General features: G+C 55.7%; 2 protein-coding genes across 7 annotated transcripts in view; one reads left to right on the top strand and one right to left on the bottom strand.

The window, feature by feature from the left end:
- SGSH (N-sulfoglucosamine sulfohydrolase) overlaps positions 1–2,890 on the top strand; it is a 7,620-nt gene extending 4,730 nt beyond the window's left edge. The window contains exons 7-8 of one of the 3 annotated variants that reach the window (XM_059908713.1): positions 538–741; positions 1,554–2,890. In XM_059908713.1, the coding sequence (XP_059764696.1) occupies positions 538–741; positions 1,554–2,113 (764 nt within the window). In that variant the 3' untranslated portion in view covers positions 2,114–2,890. The remainder of the gene's footprint in view (positions 1–537; positions 742–1,553) is intronic. The other 2 variants (XM_059908715.1, XM_059908714.1) reach the window with 2 other exon arrangements.
- CARD14 (caspase recruitment domain family member 14) overlaps positions 2,855–13,783 on the bottom strand; it is a 23,521-nt gene continuing 12,592 nt past the window's right edge. For 2 of the 4 annotated variants that reach the window (XM_059908704.1, XM_059908706.1), the window contains exons 10-17: positions 12,161–12,353; positions 10,073–10,310; positions 8,970–9,033; positions 8,140–8,254; positions 7,088–7,261; positions 4,938–5,059; positions 3,756–3,871; positions 2,855–3,129 (exon numbers count right to left, since the gene is read on the bottom strand). In XM_059908704.1, coding sequence (XP_059764687.1) covers positions 2,934–3,129; positions 3,756–3,871; positions 4,938–5,059; positions 7,088–7,261; positions 8,140–8,254; positions 8,970–9,033; positions 10,073–10,310; positions 12,161–12,353 — 1,218 coding nt within the window. In that variant the 3' untranslated portion in view covers positions 2,855–2,933. Of the gene's footprint in view, positions 3,130–3,755; positions 3,872–4,937; positions 5,060–7,087; positions 7,262–8,130; positions 8,255–8,969; positions 9,034–10,072; positions 10,311–10,482; positions 10,610–12,160; positions 12,354–12,544; positions 12,606–13,783 lie in introns of all 4 variants that reach the window. The other 2 variants (XM_059908707.1, XM_059908705.1) reach the window with 2 other exon arrangements.

The following is a 13,783-nucleotide window of genomic DNA, read 5'->3' as shown; positions in this document are numbered from 1 at the left end:
AATTGTATCTGCAAAGACCTTCTTTCCAAATAAGGTTACATTCACAGGTTCTGTGTGGACATATCTTTTAGGGGAACCACCATTCAACCCAGTCTGAGAGGTTGGTGCCTTTATCATTTCCCTGATGGTACCATTAGTTCATGGGGACTTGGGAAGGGGGTGGGTGTAGAGAGAATCCTATCTTCTGGCCCCACCCAAGACCATCCTTATTACCTCCACGGGGAGATTCCAGGAAACACAGAAACCACTGCATGGCAGGTAGCAGCTGCATAGGGGTGACACGGAACTGCCAAGGTTGGCCAGTGTCCCTGGAGGGGTGCACTCAGGTGGAGGCCGTGCAAGTCCTGCTCCAGGACAGGGCCCTGGGCAGAGTGCTGGGCGGGAGGCCTGGCTGGTGGGAAGGAGGGCTGGGGTGATTGAAGGAAATGACGGTGCAGGGTTCAGCAGCCGGATGAAGAAATGCTTTAGTGCACACGCATTCCCACAACTGCGCATCTGCCTGCGGCTGAGCTCTGCTATCCCCTCCACACCCTGCAGGGATTGGACTCGTGCTCCAGGAGCTGCGTGGAGCAGGTGTCCTGAATGACACCCTGGTGATCTTCACATCTGACAATGGTATCCCCTTCCCCAGCGGCAGGACCAACCTCTACTGGCCGGGCACTGCTGAGCCCATGCTGGTGTCATCCCCAGAGCACCCAAAACGCTGGGGCCAGGTCAGCGAGGCCTACGTGAGCCTTCTAGGTATGACTCTGCATTCCATGCAGCAGGGATCGAGGAGGGGGAGTGGGGGAGGAAGAGGACATTTAGTGGGACCACCACGACCAGGCGTAGCTCCTCACCCACTACCTTATGCGGTTGCCACACCACCTCAGTGAGGAAAGGATGGTCAGCCCCATTCTACAGATGCAGAAATGAGGCTCAGAGACATGAAGTTAGGAGCCCAAGGTCACACAGCTTGTAAGCACCAAGCTTGGATTCTAGTTTGGGTCTCACTGCCTTCAAGCCAGTCATTTTTCCACTGGCCCACTGGTGAGCATCAGTCACCTGGAGCACTTGCTCGTATCCACATATCCCACCCCAGAGTGTCTGATTCAGTAGGTCTGGGGTGATGCCCCAAAATTTGCATTTCTGACAAGTTCCCAGGTGATATTGATGCCCCTTGACCCCACTTTGAGGGGTCAGGGCAGCAGCATGCGTGGGCCCCCTGTGCCTCAGGGCTCACATCTCCCTTTGGCCCCAAGGTCAGGAAGCGTTCTGGCCACAGCACAGAACAGGAATAGGGCCCTGTGTGGGGGCTTCCTCGCTGGTCTGAAGGATTTTAGAAGGATCCTGGGTGTCACCAAGTTGGGGGCTCTTGTCATGGCATTGAAAGCATGACAGCCCAGAGGGTGACGCAGCAGTGATGAGTTGGCCTGTAGCAGCTTTTTCCTGTTGGTGATTTGATGTGCAAGGCGGCTCACCAGCTTCCAGAGTGGCCTGGATTCAGCCCTTGCACGGGGGTGGGCCTGGTGCCCTGGAGGGCCCGCCCTGCTGAGATGTCATCTCCTTTCCAGATCTCACGCCCACCATCTTGGATTGGTTCTCTATCCCCTACCCCAGCTATGCCATCTTTGGCTCAAAGAATGTCCAGCTCGCTGGGCGGTCCCTCCTCCCAGCGCTGGAGGCGGAGCCTCCTTGGACCACGGTTTTTGGCAGCCAGAGCCACCATGAGGTCACCATGTCCTACCCCATGCGCTCCGTGCACCACCAGAACTTCCACCTTGTGCACAACCTCCATTTCAAGATGCCCTTTCCCATTGACCAGGACTTCTACATCTCGCCAACCTTCCAGGACCTCCTGAATCGCACCACAGCCGGCCGGCGCACGGGCTGGTACAAGGACCTGCATCACTACTACTACCGGGAGCGCTGGGAGCTCTTTGACAGGAGCCAGGACCCCCACGAGACCCAGAACCTGGCCACTGACCCCCGCTATGCCCAGGTTCTGGAACTGCTTCAGACCCAACTGGTCAAGTGGCAGTGGGAGACCCACGACCCCTGGGTATGTGCTCCCAATGGGGTGCTGGAGGAGAAGCTCTCTCCCCAGTGCCGGCCACTCCACAACGAACTGTGAGGCCCTCCCCACCCCCACAGTGGGGGACCACTGTCCTGTGTCTGAGCTGTGTCCTGGCACAGGAATTCCCTGGGGGGTACCCAGGATGGTGCAGGATCCCCAGCCTGTGACAAGGTGAGGGTGGTCTGGGGAACAGCAGGAAGAAGGGTCTGGGACATGGGGCTTCAGTCCCTCTTGGTTCTCTGGAACCCACAGACGTTCTTGTGCCCTTCACCTGAGAGGAGATGGGCTTCTGTGTGCCATGAGGGTGGTGGGTGAGTGCAAACCGCACTCCATGTGGGGACAGCGTCTGTTTGTCAGTCCTGGTCTGGAGGGAGCCTTTGAAGGAAACTTGGGCTTGTCTTCTTTCTTCACTTTGTTCACCATCAGGCTCCCGAGCCCCGGGCTGGGTTTCCATGAAACCACTGATTCTTGGCAGGCTCCCTAAGTGACGAGTTTCATCCTGGGGTCTGTATGGGCAGAGCTTGCCCTTCTTTTTGAGAGTGTCCAAGGATGAAGATGTCTCTGCTCAAGGCCTGAAGCCGCCCCATCCTCTGGTTGGGTGAATTCTTTTCGGGTGAACACAAGTCTGTAGCACAGACAGTACCCATGGAATGCTCCAGACCTGCCCTGCCTCCGCCTGCCTGGAAAACCCAGAAAGGGGGCATTCTCCTTCAAGTGGATGGGCTCCCATCACCCTTCCCACCCCCGTCAACTCCATCCTGGAGGACATGGTGGGGAAGCCACAGGCCAGAGCGTTGTAAAAGCTTTTTATTTTAGTAAAATATACCAAGTTCATTTTCTGAATTTGTTTATGACACAGGGGCCATCAGCAAGGCCTCTACTCGGTCCACACAACCTTCTTCTGCTCATCTGCAATGGCCAGGCGGACACAGCCGAGCAGGGCATGTAGGTCGCTCCAGCTGTCAGGGGCCAGGCTGCTGTACAGACAGGGCACTTTATCCAGCTCACCCTCCTCTTGCCTGGCAGCTTCCAGGAGCTGGTCCTCTGTGGTGCCGAGCTGCTGCAGAGCCTTCCTGCCAGAGCCGGAGATGGGAGGGTGGCTCAGGGAGAGCCTTGCACCAGCCTCCCAGCACAGAGCCCCAGAAATCAGCTGCCAGCTTGGAATTCTAGGGACCTGGATAGACCAATGATGCAACAGATGCCCCTAGACACAGATGGCCTGCTTCGAGGGGACCAGTGCCTTGTGAAGAAGATGTGACTGGGGCCCTAGATGACATTGCACTAACGGGGGTGGGGGGGTGGGATGGCGGATCTAGTTTACAACTTTGGTTCTCAAATTATAAAGGGGGCAGCAGGATATCTGGGCTTGTCCCAGCAATGGACCAAGTAGTGTTTTTCAGTCTCTGTCCTTACCTAACACAGATGGACTGTTAACTCTACCCCAGGAAACGTGGCCTCAGCCGAGGTCAGTCAGGTTCTAGGGTCTCACCTTACTGTCCTCGGGGTTGCTCCCTGGGGGTGGGCTGCAGGACCTCTGTCCTGGATGTTTTAGGGGAACTGCCCTGTGACACTTCCAAGGCTGGCACGAGGTGAGATCCTGGAAACCCCATCACGGGCTCTGGACGTGGTCGCCATGGGCCTTATGGGGATTTCTGGTGCCCATTCAAACCTCACCACCAGCCCCCAGGGGTGCACCTACTTGAATTTCTTTGCCACCTTCTCATTGATGGAGATGTAGATAATGATGGGGAAGATCTCCATCTTGTGCAGGACGCGGACACTGTCCAGCTGGACGTCCAGGAGGGCGTGGGTGTTCTGGGGGGAGAGGGGAGGGGAGTGAGCCTCAGCCTTAGAGGAAGCGAGCGGAGCCCACACCCAGGAGTGACGCTGAGAGAAGGGAGAAAAGGGTGAGAAGGGTGCAGGCAAGACTGAAGTTTGTAAAGGAGGTGGGGAGAAGAATTCGGGAATGCCCTTTTGTATACGAGGTTGCTGGCTGTACAGTTTTAAAAGTTTCCATCCGTTTGATTTTTTGCCTGGGAAATTTAGAAATCATAGGCCATCGGGATTGAGGGAGACTGCGTGGAGCTCAAATCCTAGGAGTTGGATGGCTCCATCAACCTCTTTGGGGTTGTGAAGGATGGGGGGGCCATTGTGCCTCTGACTCACGGCTGTTCCTGGCTGCTTTGTATCAACACAAAACTTTACAGTTCACAGTGAGCTTCTTTTCATATATTTGTTTGAGCCTTAAAACATGGATTGTTATCTCCATTTTACTGATTTAGCAAATGTTTATTAAACATCTCCTGCGTTGAGGAAACAGGCTCAGGGGAGTTAAAAGTCCCGCCCGAGGGCTTCCCTGGTGGCGCAGTGGTTGAGAATCTGCCTGCCAATGCAGGGGACGCGGGTTCGAGCCCTGGTCTGGGAAGATTCCCACATGCCGCGGAGCAACTAAGCCCGTGTGCCACAGCTACTGAGCCTGCGCGTCTGGAGCCTGTGCTCCGCAACAAGAGAGGCCACGATAGCGAGAGGCCCGCGCACCGCGTTGAAGAGTGGACCCCACTCGCCGCAACTAGAGAAAGCCCTCGCGCAGAAACGAAGACCCAACACAGCCAAAAATAAATAAATAAATTAATTTAAAAAAAAAAAAAGAACTTTCAGTTTAAAGGAAAAAGAATGTTAAAAAAAAAAAAAAAAGTCCATCCCGAGGTCACATGGACCCCAAATGGCAGAAACGGGGTTTGGTCTTTCCATGATGGAGCCAGAGACAAGCTGAGCACCAACCTGGGGTGTCCAGGGGGCCCTGGAGGTTGGCACTTCCTGCCTTCTCCCACTGCCGTCCTCTGGAGATGGAGTTCCTCGCAGCCCCCACCCCACCCCTTACCTTTCCCATGAGGGACTCGACTGCGCTGCAGGTGACACAGTAGCGACCACCAGACGCCTCCCTCTCCTGGATGATGTCCCCTCTCTGGCTGGAGGCATCGTACTCCTCCTGGCTCAAGTATGCTGAAGGTGACAGTTGATGGGGATGTCACCCACCCAGCTGCTCCCCCAGGAGCCCATGCTGAACACCCATGGGTCTGCCCCCACGGACCCCCACCAGCTCTGGGGCAAGTTCTTCCTAGGGTGTCCTCTTTATAAACCTGACCCTGCTCTTCCTGCTTGGAAGAGTGCATGCCCTGCACATTCACCCTAAACCACTGGACACAGCAGGTGCCTAGTCAGTGCCAGGATGTGGCTGGATGGATGGAAGGTTGGGTCGAGGGAAGAGTGGAGGGAAAGAAGAAAGGATGGACAAATGTAGATAAACCCTTCTCCCATCACTTCCCAAGCTCCGAACTTACATATGCAACTTCTTACGCCCAGAAATCCCTTCAATCCCTTAAATCAGTGGTTCTCAACCAGGAGCAATTTTACCCCCAAGGTACACTTGGCAATGTCTGGAGACATTTCTGACTGTCACAACTGCTGGGAAGGGGGTATGCTCCTGGCATCCAATGGGTTGAGGCCCAGGTATGTTGCTTATCTGTGATGCACAGGACAGCCCACAACAGAGGATGATCCAGGCCTAAATGTCGTGCCCAGGCTGAGAACTTCTGCCCTGTATAAACATGTCAAAACACACCCTGACTTTTCCCTTCTTCCTGAATAGCACCCAGTCTCCCAAGTGAGAACTGCACGTGCTCTCCTGCTAGCCTCCACCCTCCAAAGCATCACCAGATCCTGCAGACAGCTGGCAGACAGCTCTTGGGGCTGCCCTCTTCTCCCTACTGTGGCTTTGCTGTACCACTTCTGGCCCAGCCCCTAGCCAAGCCCTTCTCCAGTCCGTCTTCTATTCTGCTTTGAAAACGGGCGTTCAAAGATCAGGCTTGATCGTGTCCCCTTGCCTACCACAGAACACGGCACGTCTGGGCACCCACCGCCTCCCCATGGTGCCGTCTGTGCCTTGGTGCCTTTGTACACTCTGCTCCCTCAGCCTGGACTTCCTGGTTCTGCTCACAAACTCCTGTCCTGTCTTGCCGTCAGACTGCAGCCCCACTTCCACCCCCTCCAAAGAATCCCTCTCTGGATCACTTGTGGAGCTAAGATGGGTCAGTCTGCCACGTCTTTAGGTGTCTGTCTCCAGAGGAGCAGAGTAGACCCTGAGGGCCTCTTGGACTCTCTAGCCCGCTGCACAGAGCCTAGCACACAGCAGGTGCTCACTGGAGGAACAGCGTGGGCCACACTTGCTTCTCTCTGTCCCCTCTGTGAACTCCAGGGGAGAAGGACAGGGCCCTATTCACTCTCAGCTTGTAGCCTAACTCTCTGTGGCAGCCACCGACCAGTGATGGGTGGATGGAAGAAAGCCAAGGAGCTAACTCCTGCTCTCCACTCTCCAACCAGCTGAGCCACCTTTCCTGCTGAGCAGGGCCACTGGGACCCAAGATTCCCACTGGCCAGTCCATCTCCATGGCTGTACGCTGAGTGGCTTTGGGCAGGTGGATGGAGCCCTTTGGTTGTATGACTCCAGTTAAGTACAAACCTGTCTGCCAGCAGAGCTGCACTGGGTGGAATAACACACCCCCCAAATCCATGTTCATCTGAAATCTCAGAACATGACTTTATTTGGAAATAAGGTCTTTGCAGATGTGGTTAGTTAAGGTGAGGTCGCACTGGAGTAGGGTGGCCCTAAATCCCACGACTGGCTCCTTGTAAGAAAGTAACGTGAAGACAGAGGGACACACAGACGAGGAGGCAGAGATGGAAGTAATGCAGTCACAAGCCACCAGCAGCCACCAGAGCAGGAAAAGGCAGGAAGGACTCCCCCCTGGAGCCTTTGGAGGAAGTGCAGCCTGCAAAGACATCTTGACTTCAGACTTCTGGCCTTCAGAACTGTGAGAGTACACATCTCTGCTGTTTTAAGGCCCCCCACCAAGTTTGTGGTCCTTTGTTTCGGCAGCCCCAGGACACTCCTCTGGTCGTGCCGCCCTCCTGAAAGCAGATACCTCGCCTTGCCACCTGACAGTCAGGTGGGACTCCCAGGAGACAGCGTACCTGCTGGGCATTTCTTATACCCTTGGAGGAGGCACAGCTTCTCCATCAGGATCTTCCCGACCACCCTGGGCACGAAGAGCACGGGCCGGGGCCGGCTGGGCCTGTGGCTGTGCACCAGGGTGTAGGGCACCAGGGTGAAGTAGCTCTCGGCCCAGAAGCACACGGTGGAGGGGTCTGTGGGAGGAAGGAGCCGTGAGCGGGCCGGGCGCCAGGCTGCAGCAGCCCCCCACCCCCAGGAAGGCCTGTGTCTGTTTTGCTCGCCACTGCAGCCCTGGCACCTGCAGTAACACAGGGCACGCTGGGCTCCCACACGATGCACCATGCCCTCCACACCTGCTCTGGCTGATTCCTTTGTACCTGTTGATTATTCCCTGTGCTTCTCTAGGATCAGCTTCATAGGCTGCAGTTTAAAACCTTTTCCTTGTTTGGCTCACAGGGAGGATAGAGAAACCATGTTCATCCTTGCAAACGATCTGGAAGCTTCCTGTGTCTCCTCCCTCAGCCTCAAGGGACACGTGATCCCAGTCCTACCCTCCCTCCCTGGTCCCTGATCTCCTCTCCTGGTCATTCAGGTTATATTAGGCACTCAGAACACTTTTCAAGAAGAAAATAAACTCAAAACGATTTACCTTTCTCTAAATTCACTTCTGCTTATCTCATTGCACAGTTTTACCTGCTCAGGGGTCTGTGCTATGCCGGCCTCTGTCACGGCCTCATGCCCACACCAGTCACTCAGCAGTTGTCTGAGGGTCCACTGGTTTGTGCAGTGTTGGGCATTTGGAGAGTGTTCAGACTTTAATATTCTAAAAGGACTGCTGTCCAGATGACTGTACCAGTGGCTCCAGACCGTCTTATTGGGGCAGGTTACAGAAGTAGGAGTGTCAGTTAAAGGACATTAAAGGTGTGTAGCTCAGCTGCTCTCCAGAAGGGCAGGTAGACATCAGTTATGGTTCTTAAAGACAGATTCTGGCTTAGATGAGTGGCATCACCCTGACCCAGCTCACCAACCACAGCAGCCTCCAAAGACCCTCCACCAGCTCCACCCTCCTCACCTTCTACCTGGCTTGGGTCCGACTGGCCCCCGTCAAAGGATGACCACAGAGGGCTGGCCTTTGTTCTGTCCATACTGACGATGCGGACCAGCTTCTGGGCTCCCGCAGAAGGCTGCTGGACGAGGGAGAAGGGATGTCCCACGGGGCTGGGGGGCTGGCACCACACCCCCGCCGGCAAATCCAGGGTGGTCCCTGGACTCCCAGGCTGTGCCTGCTGAACAGCCAGCAGGCCCAGACCCCCTGCCAGGGGGTAGGTGACAGAGGGTGGCAGGAGAGGGTCCTCAGGCTGAGCCCCCCAGCCCCCTTCCCGAGCAGGGCATCCGTGGGAAGCAAGAGGGAAGAGTAGGGGCCCCCAGCCTAGCCCTGCCATGATCCAGGGGGCTGCCCTAGCGCCTTGCTCAGGGACAGCTGAGTGCTCTATGTCGGGAGAACCCAACAGTGCCTGGTCTCAGTGGGGAATAAGGATGGGGGGCAGATGGTAGGCAAATGGGGTGAGGGAGGGAGCAAGATGGAGGGATCATACATGACGTATCTGCACGCGGTAGAGGAGCTTGCAGGCTGGGTGGCACACAGACCCAGGTGAAGGTTTGGAGGGCCCGGGGGAGAGACACGCCGGTCACCTCCCTCAGGTTAGCAGCCTACACTCTCCACCTGGGACCCTCAGCCAGTACCCACCTGTCTTCCAGCCCACGCCAGGTGGGGTTGGGACCCTCTGGGTGGAAGGAGGGGTTGATTGGGCCCCTCCCTCCAGATGATGTGAGCTGGGGGAGAGAGGCAGGGCCCACCTGAGGGGGACCCCGCATCTAGGACCTGGGCTGACTGGTCCTCACCTTGCGGGCCATGGTGCTCCGATGAGCCATGTCCTGGATGAGGGCGATGAGCAGCTGCTGAGCCCTGCGCAGAGGAGGAAGGCCCCGGCCCAGCTGCAGGGAGGGCTGGACAGGAGAGGTGGGCCCCCTGCTCAGTGCTCTGGGAGACCCTCACTGCCCCCACTGCAGTTCTCCACCCCAGCAGCCATGATAGTCCCCTGGGGTTTTAAAAACCTGCAGAGCCTCAGCCCACCCCTGGAGACGCTAACTGAATTGTCCCAGGCGGGATCCGGGCGACACAGTGTGAGTGGGGTCGAGGCCACCGCTCCAGAACCTCGTCACTCCCAGTGTGGCCCGAGGACTTCAACCTGGCATCACCCAGGGAGGGGGTTGGAAATGCAGAGTCTCAGGCCTCTCCCTGCACCTGCTGAGTCTGATCTCCAGGTGACAGAATTTGCCATGAGGCTTGAGAGGAGCCGGATGAGACACCATGCTTTGTGCCCTATGGTTGATCTAGAACATGGTTCTGAGCAGCGGTGCTGTTGCTCCCAGGGAGGGTGACCAGCTGTCCCATCTGGCCCAGGACTGAGGGGTTCCCCAGGACATGGGACTTTCTGTGCTAAAACCAAGGCAGTCCTGGACACACCAGCACGATGAGTCACCTATCCTCAGGGTGCACTGGCAATGTCTGGAGATTTTTGGTTGTCACAACTAGGGGGGCAGGGGCACTACCGGTCTCCAGCGGGTGGAGGCCAAGATGCTGCTCAACATCCTACAGTGCCCAGGAGGGTCCCCCACGACAAACAGTGAGCCAGCCCCAAATGTCAATAGTGCTGAGGATGAGGAACTGGTCCCAAATACTCTAGAATGCTCTAGGACTGAGGTCCATCCCGTTTCACAGAGAAATCCCATCCAAGCAGTGAACTTGGTGGGTAGCACGTTGGGGATTCCACTTCTTTGAGGTGCCCCACCCTGTATCCCTGGGCAGTAGAGGGAGCCTCAGGAAGGCTGTTTCTCCTGGGCAGGAGGGGGCCTCCTCACTAAGTGAGGCCAGGCAATGTCCCCCACCCCGGGGAGCTCCCCGGGCCCTCTCTGGAGTGTGGGAGCCCACAACAGCTGCTCACTGTGCATAGTTGGGGATGGTGCCCTGTTCGGTGCCCTTGGTGCTGTAGGGGCCAACACGGTGGGCGTGCCAGCAGCTGCCGCCCTGGAACAGGGTGTCTGTGACGTGCAGGATGTCGTTGCAGTGCACCTGCAGCTCTCCCTCTGCCCGCCTCTCCAGGGCAAGGTTGACCCGGATGTAGAAGGAGTCCCCTGACGTGGCCACTTTGGCCTTTAGGTCCTGGACCAGCTTCTTATAACCTGATCAAAGAGGACGTGAGGACAGGTAAGTCCAGGGCTGTGATCCCCCACGAGAACAGTTCTGCCTGGGGGGCCTCTGCAGACTTGGGGCTCAGCCTGGCTCTGCAGTGGGCTGGGAGCACTGGCATCGGTGGCCTCTGGGGGAGGTAGGACAGGACAGGGGAGTGTGTACCCTCCATGTTGACCTTCACAGATAGACAGCAGAAGCCGTTCACCCTCTGGAGAAGTCTGACGGCCCGATCCAGGGTCATGCCCTCCAGGACAGCCTTGGACAAGGGCTCTGTTGCCTCATAATCCACCTGAGGGCAAATCATGAGGGTCACCTCTGTTGACCAGGGTTCTGCAGCTGTGATCTGAGTGCAGGCGTGTGCCCTGCAGGAGACCCACTCCTTCCCAGACACCCACCCACACCCATCAGAGCCCTGTGTCGGGACATCTTGGTGCAGCGCCTCCTGGTTACACACATTCCTGCCCCGGATCATGTATTGAGATCGCCACTGGGCATTGAGTGCCTGCTCTCCAACATGCTCCATTCTAGAGCCTTCTGCAGCAGAGTCCTCAGCTTGGGACTATTGACATTTGGTGCTGTCCTGGGCCCTGCAGGATGTTTTGTGGCATCTCTGGCCTCCACCCACCAGATGCCAGGGCACCCCTCACGCCACCCTTTCCCCAGCTGTGAAATCCGCAGGGCTCGCATCCATTCATTTATTCCCGGTGTTGTTTTGGTTTAGGAGAGTAGATATTTTTATAATGAGAAAAAAAAATGAGATATGTTTTTAACGCTATTAGAACTGAATTGGCCCCATTTGGATATCAGGACTGTCTCATAAAGGGGATCCGTTGCTTTAAGCACAACATGAGCTGATAACTGAGAATCTCACGAGGACTGTTAGAAGTGTGACGAAGGGCTTTCATATTGGGTGGGCTGATGCTTACGTCAGGAGCTATGTGTGTGGTCATTCGAGACACATGAGAACTCAGCTCAGCACACAGACAGCGAGAGAGAAGCCATGGGGAAGGGCTTTCATATTGGGTGGGCTGATGCTTACGTCAGGAGCTATGTGTGTGGTCATTCGAGACACATGAGAACTCAGCTCAGCACACAGACAGCGAGAGAGAAGCCATGGGGTCCGAGGGAGTCCTGACTGAGGGCTCAGCCCCTCCCTCTCCCTCTCAGCGCTTGCCTTCACACCCTACACACCCCTACCCTGGGAGGAATGGGTGACACCTGTTTCGAGAATTTCTTGCCGTTCTTAAAGGGCCTGATGTTTAATAATTCTGCTTTTAGGCTACATCAAAGTCACCTCCCTGCCCATATGTTCACTTAATAATAATTAGGTTGTACATTTATGTTTTTTGCAGTTTAATGAATATTTTACAGTAAAAAAAATTTTTAGATGCCCCCAATGGTTAAAACGGTGAATTTTATTATGTGTATTTTAACGCATACACACAAAGTGACGGTAAGATCATTACAGTAAAAAAAAAAAAAAAGCCCCACATCAGAATCTTATGTAACCTTTATCAGAAGATCCCTGGGTCAAGACTGCCGCATCCCCAAAGCCCTCTCAACTGGTGCATAGTCCAGACTACAACAGCTCACAGGCTCACCCTCCAGAGTTCAAGGATGTCAAGGTGGAGAAGGGTGCAGGGTTTTGATGAGAATCACCAGGACTCTCCTCTAAACAAGTGTGACGCTCTGCTTTACATCAGCCCAAGAAGGAGTGCGGGCCTATCCAATAATACATCTTTGTCAAGTTGAATCTGTGGCTGCCTGGGTTACCTGCCCCTCCCACTGACCCCACCCCTGAGAGGATCCTGGGGTCTCGAGGGGTTGGTGACACACTCACCATCATAATCTGGGTGCCGGGGCACAACGCCATCTCGTCTGCCGCGGAGCCCGGGGTGACCCGATGAATGTAGATGCCCGTGAGGTTCCCGCCAATAACGCTTATCTGCTCCAGCAGCGCGTCCCCCTGGAAGGCCAGCACCGTGACCTGGCCCAGGATCTTGCGGGCTGGCCTCCGCCTCACCGGGACACTGCTGCAGAAAGGGAGGGGACAGAGCTCATGCATCCTAGAGCAAGAGGTCGGGCCAGGCCATCTCCCCATCTGCCCCCCCTAGTCCCATCGCTCTGGAATTCTCCCTCCCCGGCCTCAGAAAGGCTGATAGTGAGGACCCAGTCCTCACTCTGCTCTGCCACCTGCTGGCCCTGGCCCCCGCCCTCTGCTCACCTGGCGGAGAGGTGGAGGCCCCCGGAAGACAGCTGCAGGCTGTTCTCGGACTCAGGGAGGTCTAGGAGGAAGCCACGGGCTTAGGCCTCGAGCCAGCCTACCCCTCAATGTCATCACCCTTCTGAAGGAGCTTTGGCTCACCCGTGCAACCTCAGTGCCGCCACCACAGGCACCCCCTACCTGTTCTGTCTTTTGCTGAGGCTGAACCTTCTCTTGCCCCTCCCTTCCTTGATGCCTAGAACCTTGATTCACCTCCCCTAAAATAGGAGTAGCTGGTGGAGAGCTGCATCTGCCAGAGTTTAACCTACATTGTTTCCTTTTGTGATCTTTGAATGAGTTGCTAGCATTTTACAAGATAGGGAATCTGGAATCTGGATTTCTGGCTTCACTTGAGAAATCAAATCTGGCATAACCCTGGGTGTGTATTTCTGTGTGGCAGCCATCGCTGGCACTGGCCATCGGCTGCCTCCTGTCTCCCCAGGCCACGCTGCTGCCCAGCTGGCCATGGCAGGCCTCTGAGTTGGCAATCTCCTAGGACTAGATGTCCCCAGAGTCTCTCCAAGGCCTGTATTTTATATGTGTCCTGTGAGGCAGATGGCACACCTCTCCCAGCCCAGGTGAGGCTGCCCTTCTCACCTCCTGAGCCGCTCACAAGAACCAGAGGGCCAACAGAGAGCTAAGAGTTGCCGGCTGCAGGCAGCCTGTGCCCAGCTCACAGGCAAACAGCCACTTGTGCTTACATTCAAAGCCAAGTGAAATTATACACTCCTGATGTATTTGAGGTCAATTCCACTAAAGTTATATGAACCAGGACATTATGCGGAATAATGACAAAAGGAAAAAAAAAAAGAGCAATGACTCTTCCTGTTCGTGCTCTTACATCCTGGTTGATTATACCTGGGGTGGATCCTCTCAGCTGATCACCAATATAAATAAACATGGCAATGAATTTGCAAAAGGCAAGGTTTCTGGTCATGTGACTCACAGAAAGCCTGGGGCCGTCTGTCCTGAAGGTGCCGCTAGGCAGAACAGCGTGGGGTACGCGCGCCCCTTGGTGGCCGTAGGATGAAATCTAGAGGGTGCTAAGCACCTACTGTGTGCAAGGCCCAAGGCTGGAGGCAGATGTGCAGTGGTGGCAAAGTAAGGAGGCTGCCCGTGAGGGGCCTGTGCCTTGAGAAGGAGGGAGGACCAGTTAAGTGACAAATATGAGGAATAAGCCACAGGAGAAATGGGAATGTC

The sequence above is a fragment of the Balaenoptera ricei genome, chromosome 20 (assembly GCF_028023285.1).
Source record: "Balaenoptera ricei isolate mBalRic1 chromosome 20, mBalRic1.hap2, whole genome shotgun sequence".
In the NCBI taxonomy this organism is placed as follows: domain Eukaryota; kingdom Metazoa; phylum Chordata; class Mammalia; order Artiodactyla; family Balaenopteridae; genus Balaenoptera; species Balaenoptera ricei.
The sequence above is the reverse complement of the archived record's forward strand: the minus strand, read 5'-3'. Positions and strand labels throughout refer to the sequence as shown.